The sequence below is a fragment of the Chaetodon auriga genome, chromosome 17 (assembly GCF_051107435.1).
Source record: "Chaetodon auriga isolate fChaAug3 chromosome 17, fChaAug3.hap1, whole genome shotgun sequence".
Taxonomy (NCBI): domain Eukaryota; kingdom Metazoa; phylum Chordata; class Actinopteri; order Chaetodontiformes; family Chaetodontidae; genus Chaetodon; species Chaetodon auriga.
In genome coordinates, this window is record NC_135090.1 from 9,012,501 (window position 1) to 9,027,932 (window position 15,432).

At 42.5% G+C, this 15,432-nt stretch overlaps 1 protein-coding gene across 4 annotated transcripts in view; it reads right to left on the reverse strand.

Moving 5' to 3' along the window:
- col16a1 (collagen, type XVI, alpha 1) overlaps window positions 1–15,432 on the reverse strand; it is a 73,139-nt gene that overhangs the window by 10,073 nt on the left and 47,634 nt on the right. For 3 of the 4 annotated variants that reach the window (XM_076755338.1, XM_076755339.1, XM_076755337.1), the window contains 28 exons: window positions 15,263–15,289; window positions 14,202–14,258; window positions 13,878–13,922; window positions 13,643–13,714; window positions 12,922–12,975; window positions 9,893–9,946; window positions 9,650–9,769; window positions 9,353–9,394; window positions 9,187–9,258; window positions 9,054–9,098; window positions 8,467–8,511; window positions 6,249–6,302; window positions 6,108–6,161; window positions 5,934–5,987; window positions 5,799–5,843; window positions 5,632–5,685; window positions 5,513–5,548; window positions 5,368–5,430; window positions 5,213–5,284; window positions 5,058–5,111; window positions 4,863–4,907; window positions 2,660–2,704; window positions 2,359–2,412; window positions 2,158–2,211; window positions 2,003–2,053; window positions 1,565–1,654; window positions 1,402–1,437; window positions 1,242–1,286 (listed from right to left, as the gene is read on the reverse strand). In XM_076755338.1, the coding sequence (XP_076611453.1) occupies window positions 1,242–1,286; window positions 1,402–1,437; window positions 1,565–1,654; window positions 2,003–2,053; window positions 2,158–2,211; window positions 2,359–2,412; window positions 2,660–2,704; window positions 4,863–4,907; window positions 5,058–5,111; window positions 5,213–5,284; window positions 5,368–5,430; window positions 5,513–5,548; window positions 5,632–5,685; window positions 5,799–5,843; window positions 5,934–5,987; window positions 6,108–6,161; window positions 6,249–6,302; window positions 8,467–8,511; window positions 9,054–9,098; window positions 9,187–9,258; window positions 9,353–9,394; window positions 9,650–9,769; window positions 9,893–9,946; window positions 12,922–12,975; window positions 13,643–13,714; window positions 13,878–13,922; window positions 14,202–14,258; window positions 15,263–15,289 (1,539 nt within the window). The remainder of the gene's footprint in view (window positions 1–1,241; window positions 1,287–1,401; window positions 1,438–1,564; window positions 1,655–2,002; window positions 2,054–2,157; window positions 2,212–2,358; window positions 2,413–2,659; window positions 2,705–4,862; window positions 4,908–5,057; window positions 5,112–5,212; window positions 5,285–5,367; window positions 5,431–5,512; window positions 5,549–5,631; window positions 5,686–5,798; window positions 5,844–5,933; window positions 5,988–6,107; window positions 6,162–6,248; window positions 6,303–8,466; window positions 8,512–9,053; window positions 9,099–9,186; window positions 9,259–9,352; window positions 9,395–9,649; window positions 9,770–9,892; window positions 9,947–12,921; window positions 12,976–13,642; window positions 13,715–13,877; window positions 13,923–14,201; window positions 14,259–15,262; window positions 15,290–15,432) is intronic. The other variant, XM_076755341.1, reaches the window with a different exon arrangement.

Below are 15,432 nucleotides of genomic sequence, written 5' to 3' on the forward strand. Positions count from 1 at the left end.
ATTTTGCCTTTATATTGACAGAGACAGCTGAAGGTATGACAGGAAAGAGGGCAGAGAGAGAGGAGACGACACGCAGCAAATACGCCGCAGGTGGAAGTTGAACCTGCGGCCACTGCAGAAGACTGACAGCCTCAATACATGGGGTGCACACCTTACCAACTGAACTATAGGGGTGCCAACAACCTGTGACCTTTAACCACCAAAATCTAAAGGTGAACGCGTATCTTCAAATGTCAATACTGAACCCGTTATATCACATTTGTTTCATAGTGGGAACGGGTTGTAGCTAGCTGCTTTCAGCTGCTGCTAATCGTTTCACTCAGCTAAGCTAACCGTCTCTTGGTTGCAGCTTCATATTCAACGCAGAGATGTGAGAGTGGTATCAATCTTTTCATCTTTCCCGGGTACAAAGCAGATTGTTAATAACTATGTTCCACCATTTCTGCTTCCATCTGCTGTGTGTGAAGTGTGTGAGGATTCTTACCACCCTCATTTCAGAGAAGAAGAAGCAGCAGCAGCAGCAACCTTTAAGACAGCTTTTGGCTGCATCTCCATACAACAGAGCCCACCATTCAGACTGCTTAAACACACTCAAAAAAACAGCCCGGCTGCGTTAACGACAGTGATTTATTGAGGACAAAGCCGCCCATAATGAACGTCTAATGTTTACACGTCACCGACAGACAAGCGGCTCTTGAAATAGAGAGGAGGCAGAAGAATAGAGGAGTCCGTTCTTGTCTTTCTCCTCTGTTCTGCTCTTCTGTGCAGCTAAAACCCTGACAATGCCATCCTGTCAGCGTGACAAATAGCCTCATCTAGCATCTCCCCTCATGCTTAATAGCATTATCCCAGAGGCAGAGAATAACTTTATCACTGTATCCACCTACAGTACTGTAAGCCTGTGTCTAAGGAGAGATACAACAGGCTCTATAGCTACAGAGGGCTAGCCGGCTGGAGAGCGGTGAAGTGAGGTGAGGAGGAAGGAGGGTGTCGGTGGGTGGGATGGAGAGTTAGTGAACTGATGACTGTGTTAAGTGCGGGTGCTGAGAGGGCAGAAATGGAGAGAGCGAGCGTGTTCAGCACCATAGCGCGCCGGCCTAAGTCTCCCTGAGCTAAACGGAAGAGAAAAAAACGTGAATCTGGCTGAATTCAGACGGTCTGCTGAGGTAATGGATGATTGATGCTCTGCTCGGCAACACACACTCACATAATACACTGTCCCACCCCGAGCCAACTCTTACTTTTTGACCTGGTGGCCCGCTGTCCCCTGGTAGGCCTGCCGCTCCCTGTCAAAGCAAAGAAAGAAATATCCATCAAAGGAATGAATTATGCACATCACCACATCCACCTCTCTCCATTAGACTTTAATGGGAACAAACACCGCACCCAGACATTACTCACATCTTTACCAGCAGCACCGTCGCTGCCTGGCTCTCCCTAAAACACAAGGAGAAAAAAGGTTAAGTGAGATGTATTGGCATGGCAGCAGCATGAATGATGTTTAATTCAATTTACTTGGTGACGGAGGATAAATGGAAGCAGACGCAGGTTGAGAGGTACTGACCATAGGCCCTGGGTGCCCGGGTGGTCCTGGGGGTCCTCCCATCCCTGGAGGTCCCCTCTCACCAGCTTGGCCCTTGTCTCCATTCAAACCCTACACAGAAAAGATGATGAATTCAGATTCTCTCCTACTGTTTGCACTTTTCACAGCAGGACAATACATGTTGTTTTAACCTTCTTGCACACAGATACCATCTGTTTTCTTTATTTTCTTCAGTGTGTGTATCCTCTATAATTTTTTACTGTAATCATAATTAATGTTTGTATTATTATCATGCTCACTATTTACTATATCTTATTTGGAACTGAAACAAGAATTTGGCTGCTGAAGCAACCCATTTTCCCCATGAAGAATATCATGGGTTAAGCTAATTTAATGCTATCATCCATTTCTTGTTTACTAAAAGCACAACAGTCACACGTTTCAGAGCATTTTTCTTACCACTCCTGCTGGACCAGCAGGTCCTGGTGGTCCAGCTGGACCTGGAGAACCCTAATGGGAGGAAGAAACACATACATTATTCAGGTTTAACCCACTAACATACTAAAATATCAACAGATCATACATGTATGAGCTTAAAAGTGCAGTGAACTTACAATGTGGCCGGCGGGTCCAGGTCGTCCCTGAGGTCCTGGGGTACCAGGATCACCCTGGAAAGGTTATACATTGACATTTAGAGATCTCCAGGGTTACGCTGAATATGATATATATACTCTTGCTTTGGGCTTGTATGCATATCGTGGATGTGCTCTCTGACCTTTATCCAAATGGACATGATGGAAAGAAAAAATACTCACATCATGTCCCGGTCTGCCTGATGGTCCAGGTGGACCTGAGGGTCCAACTTCACCCTGAAGGGAACGACAGAAGTAATGAAAAGGTAATAGAGGAAGCATGAGTGGAATGCACTCCCCCTCTACTAGTGGAAACTGAAAACGAGGCAGCGTAGTAATAAAACCCAGACTTGTGCCATGACACTTTTCATAATTATCAGTTTGATAAAATGACTCAGCCCGATGCACAAGCGACAGACAGCAACTGTAAATAGACAAACAGACAGAGATAGTGTGATGATAAAGCAGAGAGCTGTTGGCTAACCTTCTGTCCGGGGAAGCCGACATGGCCAGTTTTCCCTTTGAATCCCTGAGGAGAGACATCAAAGAGAATGAGATTGGTACAGTATCAAAATTCACAAAGTCGAGGCTGCCAACGAACGGACAGACGTGTCTTTGAAATCATGAACACCTGCTCTTGGGTAGAACACAAACCGAGATACAGAGAATGGGTGAGAGAGAAAGAAAGAGAGGCAGCTACTAGTTTCCTCACTGAAGCTGACAACAGCGTGTGGATATCACCATCTCGGCTGTGTCGATATACAAGACAGAAAGTTAGAGATCTTAGAGGGTGATAGAGAGCTTAGAAGTTTCTAATGGGATAACATCACCAGTGATATCTGCAACAGTAACAAGACGCCTGATTAATTGCACAGAGTAATGCACATGTATATATTTCTACACATGTGCATTAATTTTACGTCCATAATAGAAGACACAACTGCAAGAGCACAAAATATTCAACCATCACTGTGAATCCATCTCTCTAATAAAGAGCTTTGGAGCTTTAGAAAAGGTTTATAGTCGTGCAGGCTGGACTGCATACTGGTTTTCTATTTGTGAAACTGAAGATGAGTCATGGCGATGCCGAACAGATTGTTCCGACCAAAACAAACTACTGTATGTGAAAAATAATGAGGGCACTGCTGATGTGAATGTTTGGAGGAACACAACGTTAACGTTTATCTCTAAGTGATTTCATGTTTTTAATAAGAGACTGTAGCCGTGCTACAGTAGCTGCTCTGTGAGGCTGCACTTAAAATGTCAGCATGTTAGCACTTGCTAATTAGCATGGAACACAAAGCACATCTGCGGATGATGGAAATGTTCTTCTTGCAGGTGCTTGGTCGTAAACCAAAGTAAACCAAATTAAAAATCTGATGATAGCACTGGGGTATAGCACTTTGTGCCAATCCATTAGACGTTGAGAAATTTTGAGTGAAAAATTTGATCTACTGCTGGCACTGCAAGAAATATTGGAGGATCACCAAAGTGATTACGGTTCATCCTCTAAAGACTATGGATATCTGGAGCTAATTTCATGGCAATCCATTTGATAGCTGTCTTGACATTTGCATTAAAGTAATCAACATTCAGCCTCAGGGGACCATGAATGTCTGTACAGCAGTTTGCACTAATCCATGCAGTAGATGTTGACATATTTCTCAGGATACATGAAAACCTGCTGGTGAGGAGAAGTCAGTGGATCAGTAAAGTTAGGAAAATACATTGTCTGGAGACCATTAATGCCAAATTTCGTATTTGGACTTTTCTCACACTTTATACTTGTCACCTGACTTCAATGGCACATCTAAACAAAATGAAGGGTACCTTCCAGGAATTATACTAAAGGGGTATCTACAGTGTCATAGTTTGAAGCATACGGTCACTGACCAAGATGCTGAATTTGTATTGTTGGGAGTGAGAGTAATTGGTCTATAGATGTCTATCAAAGTACTCTGCATGTTGAAGAAAGACACTAAAGGGGTACCCAGTGCCTTAAAAAGTGCCACCAAGGGGTCCTGACCAAGCATCCATATGTGACTAGTTTGGAGTGAGGATGTGTTGTTAGTATGTATGATTGATGAAACAGAAGTAAATGCATGCTTTCAGAGTAAATATTAGATTGATCTTACCAAAACACCCAACATCAAAGTGCTAAAAATGACATATCATGTTAAGATCTCTATGGATAGTGTTTACTGTTCAGGGTATACACAGTATAGTACAACCCATATTCTAACAAAGTTGGGATGCTGTAAAACATAAATAAAAACAGAAAAATGAACCTCGCCCCATCTGAATGACTGAGCATTTGGAGCCCCTTTCATACCCAATCATGATAGTATCACCTGTTACCAATGAACCTGTTTTCCCAGTCTTCAGTTGCTCCTGAGCCAACTTGTTGCAAACATGTTGCTGCATCAAATTCAGAATAAGCATATATTTACAAAAATCAATTAAGTTGATGAAGTCAAACATTGAATATATTGTTTTTGTACTGTTTTCAATTGAGTATATGTCAAAAATATGATGATATGATCTCATTATCTTTAATTTATGCTTTACATTGCATCCCAGCTTTTTTTGGAATCAGGGTTCTACTTCTCAGGCCTGATTCATGTTGCTCTCTGCACTGTGTAAAGATAATCAAATCAGGTCATGTTGATGTTAGAGGTGATACTCACTGGGATTCCTCTTGGTCCTGCTGGGCCTGGAGGGCCTGCTTCTCCCTGATAACAAAAAAATAGCCAGTGCCAAAGGGCAATTGTTATATGCATGTCTTAAACTATATCGACATATAGCATCACTCCCTCGAGTGTGTTTGGATATTCAGCGCATGTGTGGGCATGCCAGCCATGTGATGCATGTGTGTAACTCACCCGCAGGCCTGGTTTCCCATCTTTTCCATCCAATCCCTCAATACCAGGGGGGCCCTTTCATTGCAAACACAGAGAGTGCGATACAGCACACAGTCCATAGATATGTTGGAATGTGTCATACATAGAAAATATGCAGCAATAAAACATGCATATACCATCAGCCCTGGGGAGCCTGGTGAGCCTGGGGGTCCAGTGGGTCCCTGAGTGCCTTGAGTGCCATCATTGCCCTTTGAAAGCAGGGATTGTCAGTCCAACAAACGATCATTTTGGATGCAAATCAGAAACAACTGAATATATGATTTGTACTCACTTTTTCACCTTTGAGCCCAGGGAGCCCTTCCCTTCCCGATTTACCTGCAAGACCTGGTGGCCCCTAAAAATGCACACAGCAAAAAGTCACTAAAACTACTCCAAAGACAAGAATTTGCCATAAAGGAATGAAAGCATTTACATACTGGTGGTCCTGGGAAACCTGGTTGTCCTTGGAAGCCCTTGAAATATAAAAGAGTAATATATGAACATGTGTTTGATTTGTACGTAATCATCACATTGTTCTGTCACATGTTATACCTACCTGATCCCCTTTGGGACCAGCAGGCCCGTCTGGTCCTTTGTCTCCTTTAATGCCCTGCAAGTACAGAATAGCTCACATTATTCTCAGTTCTAAAGTCTGTGATAATAAATGAATGAGCCGGCTTCTAAATAATGCTTATAGAGCAAAGTCAATGATGAAACACTGACCGGTGAGCCTGCCTGTCCTTGGTACCCAGGGTTACCAGGAGGACCCTGCAGAAGGGCAGGAAATGTTAGCCAGTGATACACAACCCCAGCTGCAGATGCATTGTGTTACATAACAGGGGTGGTGAGATGGCTTACTGATTCTCCTTTCTGACCACTGTTTCCTGGGCTCCCTCGTTCACCCTTCAGTCCCTGGCAAATACATATAGACAGTCAATCGATGTCAGTTCACATGTCAGTGTAACCACCTCTCTGTCAGTTAAAGCTGTCAGTCCCATAGTCCCTCATAATGAGGCACTGAGAGTAACTCACAGGCAGCCCAGGTGGTCCCATGGTTCCTGGATACCCGTTCGTCCCTGGAGGGCCCTGAAGTAAAGATCATACAATCAATCAAACAGGGAAGGCAGTTATTTTCCCCCATAATATCATTCCAGGAAGTTGATTGGCAGATACCTGCTCGCCCTTCATTCCGGGGAGGCCAGGTGGCCCTCGCTCACCCTGCTGACCCTGTGGAAAATGAAGGATGTGATATGTATGTCAGGGAGAGAGGTGGGAATGAGCCAAGGACGAGGCAAGTCAATATCGACGACAGGAAACAGCTAACTGCTCCCCCTTCGGGACTGCCCACATTTGCTTTTGTCCTCTGCTCTAGACCTCCGTGACGGCACAGGACGGTGATTCAGGTTTGTAAAGCTGATATTCAGAAGCTGCTTGTCTGCTCTGTCCAGTGGGTTGGTGAATTCTTCATGTTTTTCCTCACAAATGATACAGATTTCCAAATGTATCTTCCCTCATCTTTATCCCTTCCACTGTCATTGTATTGCAGATTCAGGTGCATTTGACCAAAGCTGCACACATCCTCATTAAGTACCATCAAACAAACCAACAGAAACAAAGACAATGAGCAGATAATGTGCTACAGAGCAGAAGAATGCTGGGATCACATTCCAGACGGATTCCATGATCTATTAAAAAGCTACTTATATTTCACAGTTTATTAATTGAATACTGAACAGTGTTTTAACATAAATACTAGTATGCATCTGTGATCTGTTGCCTAGCAACAGTTTTCATAAGCAGAAGACAGTTGAGTGTGGAAATAAAAAAACATGAATGTCCATGGAAGCTGTGCGCTAAGAAGTGGAGATTCATGCTATTTTAAAATGGAGGCAACTGAGAGTGAGAATTAAGTGTTTATTCACATGAATTCACATTGGAATAAATAAATCAATAGAGCTGAGCTTCAAAAAATGCTAAGAATATCTTTGTGAGATAGATTTGGTGGTATGATTAGTTATTCGAATGATTACTGAGGGTTGTAATTAAGAGAAAGTAATTACTAATTGATCATACCGAGGAGAAACTAATTAGTAGCTGATCATTGTGAGTAGCTTCCTCACCACTGCATATAAGTAATATATGAGGCGGCAGGGTCACACTTCTCTCCCTCTCCCTCACAAACGGACACACCGGCACACACAGCAGATGCTAACACCTGCTATAAAGTGCTGCTACGCTGCAAATGGATTCCACGCGGCGTTCACACAGCTCGTCCATTTAGCATCTCTATTCTCCTAAAACAATAAATCTGTATGAGGTGGGGGGGGGGGGGGGGGCTGCTCTGTCTGCAAAGCGGCTCCGCTCTCCATCACTTAGACGGGGGAATAATTGAACAACTGGAGGAAGAGACGGCCAAACCGTTTCTTCATCTGAAATAACTTTCATTAAAGAGCACGGAGGGAGGCAGGGAGGACGCAGACATGGCAAAGACAGAATAATCAAGGCTGTTTGACTGAGCAGAGAGATGATCGGTGTTTGAAGAAGCCAAAAAGCAGAGATGAGCAGATTACAGAGTGAAATCAGAGGTGGGGAGTACAAGTATGTGTATAATTCTGAAGCACTTGATGCTTTACTATTTCTATTCAATACCACTTTATACCTAGACTTTATTACATTTCATCCCAAAATATAGTAGTTTTTAGTCCACTACATTTTTTTGACAGCTATAGTTACTAGTTCAGATTAAGATTAAGATTTTACAAAAAAGCTTCTAAGACACAATGCATTGTTAAATATATCACATATTGCGAAATAATATATGATTTTAATACTAAGCATGCCTTTTAGTAGGAGTTGTTTTCAGTTTTCAAGGGGTAATTTCTCCTCTAAACTTCTCAGATGTTTATCATATTATTTAATATTGCACAGAAAAGCAAAGATCAGAGTAAAATGAAAACTTCTGTGTAGCTGAACTTTGTTTCTCTGTGTGTCCTGCCCAATTGATCATCTCATAACCCCTGAGCTGTGTATGTTGGTGCCCTTTGGACCTTTGGCCTGACATCACTGCACTCAACTGGATATAAATGAGCTACAACAGTAAAATGCTGCATGCGCACTGATGCATCACTTTTAACTATTAAATAATGCCATATATAATTATATATCAGTTACAGGGGGCCTTTCTTTTGCAGAACTAGTACTTTCACTTTCATACTTAAAGCCCATTTAATTGATAATATATCTGTATCTGTACTTTCATTCTTTAGATATATAAAGATGCTTTTTATATTGGCACATGATTAAAAGATCTGAGTACTTCTTCCATCATTAACTGAAATAGAGCAAGAGAAGAAAAATATGAAAATGAAGTTGGATGTGTGAAAGAACTTACAGGTAAACCAGATGGACCCTGAGGACCTGGGAAACCAGGAGGTCCCTGTGGACAGAAAACAGTGAAACACCTGAGATAAGATGAACACAAGGTCACTTTACACCTGATTAAAGCAGGTTTCAACCTCTCCCTCAGATAATACTGCAACACTGCACGGGGCTAGTTTGTGTTTCTTTAAATCATTTAGAGTGGAGGTGAGTGTGATGGGCCACAGTGTGCAACACTTAGGCTCAAACCAGTAGGGGGTGCTGTGAAAGCATGGAACGTGTCAAACACAAGCTCCTCTCAAGTCACATCACATCGAAAGGTTTTGACTAGAATGCACTTTGTAGTTTTGGAACATTTTTGCATGAGTGGTAAATTGGAGAAGGATGTGTTCGAATTAGAGTAAAACTACTAAAAATCTCTACATGTACATGTGCACTCTTGCCATTAACAGGAAAATATGTGTCTTAAATCAAACCATGGCAAAAATATTCAGGTTTCTCTACTGAAAACACTCTTCATGAAAGTTAAAGTTGAGCTTGAGTCTGAGTGGTTCAGCAGGAGGCAGACATGCTGAATACTGAGGTTGGACAAAGCCTCACAATGCTTCCTGGTACTCCTGCTTGGCCTCTATCTCCTTGTGTACCCTGTGGTAAAAAGAAAGAAAGAATGAGATATATAAGAGATAAAAGGATTGATCAAATCAACAGTCTGTACATGAGGAAACACACTCACCGGCTCTCCTCTTGATCCTGGGGATCCAGGCATTCCTGGAGCTCCAGGTACTCCCGTGCAGGATCGACCGTCCTATGAGGCAAAGACATAAAACACCAGGAAACATGCATATATGTCGCTGTAAGCGTGTGCATCTTCTCGGAATATGGCGATGAACTCAACTGACCTCTGGTTGTGTTGCCTGCTCTCTCTGCAGTCTCTCCAGACACTGGAAGCAGACAAAAGAATAAGTTATCGGAGCAGTGCCTTACTGCTGCTGTCAGACCGATAGCTTCTCACATCAAGCCATGCAAACTTGAAAGCAATGCAGAATGAGGGATTGCCATTTTGCATTCACCAAAGCACAGGAACAAACACGGTGACTGCACTTGTAGTGACGTTGCAGATGATTCTGGGAATGGAGGATGACAAAGCGAAGCTGAAAATGTTTCGACTAGAAACTCCCAGCCCCTCAAAGTCTCACCCTGTCACAGTTGTCCAAGGGGTTTACACCAGGCTTGCCCTCGTCTCCTTTTTCTCCCTTGGCACCAGCCGTGCCCGGCACCCCCGGCAACCCTTGGGAACAGCCCTCACCACAGTTTCCCTGAAGACACACGCGTACAACAACAGTTTTCATGCCAAAAAAGTGGCAGAGCAAAAGGAAAGGAAAGGCACTGAGGACAATAAAACCCTATTCCCCAAAATTCATTTTCACTCATGAACTTACATCACCATGTCCTCCAGTGGAGTCTTGAGGCAGCAGGTGTGGTCCAATGGGGTTCTACAGAGGCGCCAGGGAAAAAGAAATTAAATTAATATTCATTTAAGAACCTTATGGCATCAAAGACAATAATTAAGGGAAACTGTAATGATCAAAATCTGCTACTTTCTTCAAAATTCAACGAACCAAAACACAGTTTCTCAATATTCTTCTCCAAATATGATTCACGAACATCACTGCAATGATGTATGGTTTCTTCACTGACGTTGTGATTGCATATCACATTATAAAAAGGTCAAATAACATGAAGGTAATGTAAAGGCCAATGCTTCTTCCCACTGTTATGTATCAAAGTCTGTCATGAACGCTGAGAGGGATTTTGAGTTTTGTATGTTCATGACTCAACATGATGAAGACGCTACCTTGTGCTACATAATAATTCTAACCAGGATATGTTTGTGCATTCAAAAAGGTCAATATGGATACACTATTTGTATGATCTTTAAATGCAATGTGCACTATTGTTCCTTCAAACAACGTACTGCACGCATTGAGAGTAAATGAAGGACCAACTCATGGATGGAAAAACTGAAAACTGAACTGGGACATTGCAGAAAACCCAAAAAACGGGGTGTTTAATCTTCCTTTCTCTTTGCTATTTTTCTGAATTTGGGGCAGCAGCTTTTCAAAGTTGCAGTTTGATTGATGTATTTTTACACAAAACCTGCCAAAATAGTGTACTGTACAAATCAGCACACGGTGAGCGAACACTTGAGTGGAAAGCAGCCGTGATCAGAAAGTTCTACCTTTTGACAAGTTGAATGTTTGCAGGGACAAAAGTCTATTGCTCTGACTTAAGATACAAACACTTTCAAATAACTTATCGACTTAGTGAATCAAACACTATCTCATTGACTTTGTTGCAACTGTCCTATAATGAAATGATAGCATTGTCCTTTTATAGTATGGCACACGATATTTGAATTGCACTTTGCCGATTCTGACGGAGAGTTTTGAAATCAAATGCTTGACTTTATCACCAAAAGCTGCAACAAAAAAAAAAACTGCCACAACCTTTGTGTGCAATATGTCTGTGTGGGGCCATCTCATTCTGTTCAATGTCAAAACAAAATAAATTACTGAGGGGGCAGACCTGAGGACATTTCAGCCCTCATCCAAGAGGCCTGTTCAGACTAGAAATGAGTTTTTGTTAACACCACGGTAGTACCGTATCAGTTTCAATTTAAGATTCATTACTTTCCAATTTTCTTTCGTTTTAAACAAACATTTTCTGGTCTGTATTTTTTTTTTTTACATAATCCTGCTAAAAATCTAATTTTAGAATGTATTTTCTGTCAAAATCAACTTTATTTTACATACTTAAATACAGTGGCCTATGCTTCTCACTGTACCACATACAACCCTGTGTTTATTAGAATTAGGCTCTTCAGTGCATACAGCAGATAAACACCAGAAAGACAACAGAACGTCAGTCCAGTGGAGAAAGTTCTGTTGAGAGCTCCAGAAATGTTTACAATTCAAAGAGCAGAACAGACACATGACCGGCTCTGCACACACACACTCTACAAACACATACACACACATACAGGATATGTGCAAGTGGGACAAAAAAAAAAAAAACATGCACACACAAAAAAGAGACAAATACCACAATGTCTATTTATAGCAGGTTCTGAAATAAAACTGCTCACTCTACAAGCCCAATCACATTCACTGTGAAAGGCGGTCTGCTCCTTGTCAAAGCAGTGGGACCCTTTCCACTGAGGGAGTCTGTCAATAGCACCTGGCCTGGTTTCAAAGTCATTACAATCCCATTTGACATTGTTCAACCTGGAGGCATTAGCCAGAAAGGCTATTTTATGCTGCACACTATTGGCTGTTCTCTATAATTATATGTCACTGTGCAATGTTCACTTCTGCTACACTCGAAAGGGTTTTTCAAATTTCTAACTTTGTGGTTTCGCTGAGCTATACTTTTCGATGTTTCAAAAACAAAGCTGTTTTCGGACAGAATACCTGCAGAGCCATGAAAGAAAGAGGCATTGCAGGTTTATACCAACTTTAAGGCCAAACTGAGTCTGGACATGTGTGTGAACACGAGTGTTTCAAGGTGCCAACTTGTGATATTGGGAGTATTGAGCAATACTGCATTTGGTCAGAGGTTCCACTCCGAATTTCTGTGCATCTCACCCTTTCACCTGTGATCCACTAAAAATACAGATCATGGTTGTTTGCATGTGTAACACTGCAGTAATTTTAATAGCAGAGGTGTTCCTTAATATGCCATCAATCAACACCTTTCTGCAGAATGCTCGACTGATTTTCCAGGACCTCCCTTTCCTCCATTAAACTCCCTTTGCAAACACTTTAATTCCTGTGCTGAAGGTGAAGTTCCCCTTGAGTGCTGACTGGGGATCAGCACTGATGTTCTCTTAATAAAATTAAACCATCAGCAGACTTCAAAGAAACAACACTGACACCAGACGAAAAAAGAATCCACAGATAACTTCACAATACTCCTCCTCCACATGTCGTTCTTGCACTTCCTGTATACAAACTAGCTCTATCCACAGACCTGAGGCCAGATGCACGACAGCCTAAAACTCTTAATATGCACATGTAGTCTGTGAAATTCCTGCATGTGCCTCAAGTAATACATCTCACTCATCGTGAAATATGGAGGCATGTGCATGAGCCTTATGTCCACTCCCACAGTAATCCATAAATAGATGTCAACTCCCTCTTTAACAGGACAACAGCAGCACATTGGTGCCAAATTTTGATCCAAGTCATATTCTTCTATTACTTAATTCCCATAAATGAACGACTTGTAATGTATTGAAACCAAGTTACTGAGTAAACTAAGTACAGGACCTTCTTGACTTCTCTTCTAGAAATCCCAGTTCCTGATGCCTGCATTTGTTTTGTGCTTTTGCATCGCGTTTACATAAGGGCCCAGACTTTGAATCACTAGATACAAGCCGCGTCTTCTCCTTTTCTCTCATTTTACTTACGATGGATCCAGGCAAACCCGGGTTCCCCGGTATCCCGTCGTTTCCAGGGATACCCTGAAAGAAGGAACTGAGGTTGAACTGGTTTGTTGCCAATCAAGGGGTAGCCACTCCCATCTCACCAGAGTCAAAGGGTCAGGGTCAAAATGATCTAACCTGTTCCTTCTTGTTGTCTTATAAAGCTTAATTAAATCTCAAAATCTGACCGAATTCAGTGATTTGAAGGTATATTTGTATGAAGTACTAGTTTGTGTTCAGCGATTCTTGCCTTGTCAAAGACAAGTCAACCCATCAAGTTAACATCACCACTTCTTACTCCTTTGACTCTTGCAACACAGATCACAGAAACACTTTATTTGAAGGTCTGCTTGAATTACAAATCTTAGAAAGCCACCAAACTGGTACTTTGAAATAAGCTTTGCGATATTTTTTTAATTCATATTTTAAACAAGACCTTCAAATAACTGTTCATGTCTTGACGGACATTCCCAAAGCCTGCTCAGTTGCTTCCCACATGGGTTAAAACACCAGAGGGGTTAGTGCATATATCATTTGATCCTGATTGGAAAGCATGGCAAAGCATTGCCTTTCTGAAGTACCCCAAATGCCCAAGCTGAGAGCCTTCATCATAAGTAGCTTGTAATTCAATCCAGGCTGATGCAACAGCTACTGCATTGAACTGAAGAGAGACCCGCCTCACCATCCAGCTGCCACTATCTGTTACCTGTGGTCCTTGTACGCCAATAACACCCTGAGGCCCAGGTGGGCCAGGGGGGCCAGGAGGTCCTGGTGGGCCCTACAACACACAAAGACAAGGCCACAAATGACATCACACATTCATAGTTAAACACAGCTGAAGAAGTCTGTGATTTTCCAGAAGAAACTTTGCAAGGTAATGACAGAAAGCTTGCAAACAAAGGCAAAGTTATCAGTTAGGACTGCTGGCTGACAGATCAGACCTGAGGCCCGGGCTGCCACATGTTTATCGCAGTTCCTGGAGCTCCCTGGAAGGCAAAAGTAGTCAAAATCAGAGCAGCACCAGTGCTTGCACAAACAGAATATCCGGAAAGTGCACAGTGTGAAGTTAAGGATAATAACAACAAATGTGGAAAATAACTGAGCATGAACATTTTTCTCAACATGTCCCCTGTGGAGTCATAATAAAGCCCCTGAGAGTCAATGTGTTTTCAGACTCCTGTTGTGCCTCAACAGTTCTCTGGATTAAAGTAATTGTATGCTTACATGGCTTTGTTTCATGTGTGTGTGTGCATGCATGTACTCACAGGTCCGCCTGCGCCCGTGTGCACTGGGGCTATGCAGTTGCACTCTCCAGGGTCACCCTAAAATATACATCAAAAAAGACCCACAAAAAAGATAAAGTGAAACTCTTTGCACAATTTTAAGCATAGGCTGCAAAACCGAGTCCTCATTCAACATTAAAACTACTCTAGTTACTGTAAGAAAGTCAAAACTCTTTGGCATTCAGGGCTCTTTTGTGCACCGTCGCTAAATCCTGAAGTCTCATGCATCACAAAGACATTCTGAACTGCGGGGGATGAAATACCATGAACAATTTTTTATGCCACTTTGTGAACTTAAAGCATTGCATTACATGGATTTGCCTCTAAAGCCTTAAAGTAGATAAGATAAGATAAGATAAGATAAAACTTTGTTCATCCCACGCCGGGGAAATTAAGTGCAAGGACACAGTGATTGCATGGTACTATGATGTAAAGAAAGGTGTAATTCACCTAACATCTGTAATCGGAAGAGCCTGCATGATATCCCCAATTACACACCTCTCTTACCACTTTCCTCTACAGTCAGGTTTTTACAATATATATGAGCTCTCCAAGATCGCTCCAGACTCTGTATGAATACACTGAATAAAGATTCTGAATCCTCTGCAAAATGTTACCTATTTGGCTCGTTCTCTCTTTTTTTCCTCTATAACTGTGGGCTCCTGTCCCACATCTCACACTCCTCCAGACCCTTAAGCGCTGCCTCCGCTGCCTCTTCATCTCTCCCACCCTCTCAGTGACAGTCTGGACTGGTGGCTCTGATGAATGCGGTAATTAATAGTCTCACACACTCGCTCTCTTTAGGCCCCCGAAACTCCTCTTGTCTGCCAGCAACAGTACACTCGTCACCTCTGCTGCTACTCTATCTGTGCCCCGAGGCATGTGTGCATGTGTGTGTCAGCGCATGTGTGTGTGCGCGTGCGTGTGTGAGGCGCGGGGAGGGGGGGGGGCTGTTGAACCATCTCTTGCGATTACCATCTGTTCCACCCCCTTATATTCAAACCCCTCCAGATCCCTTCATCCAAACAAAACGGTAGACTTACCTTGTCCCCCTTAGCTCCGTCAAGTCCCTGCAAGAGAAGGAGACAGCACAAATGCACGCACACACACAGACAAAGACACACAAACACACACACACAAACACTTGGTTACTCTTGCTTTGTTGTTCCAGAAGAAAGCTCACGGGGCAGTGAGCTGAGCGTAGATCAGGGGA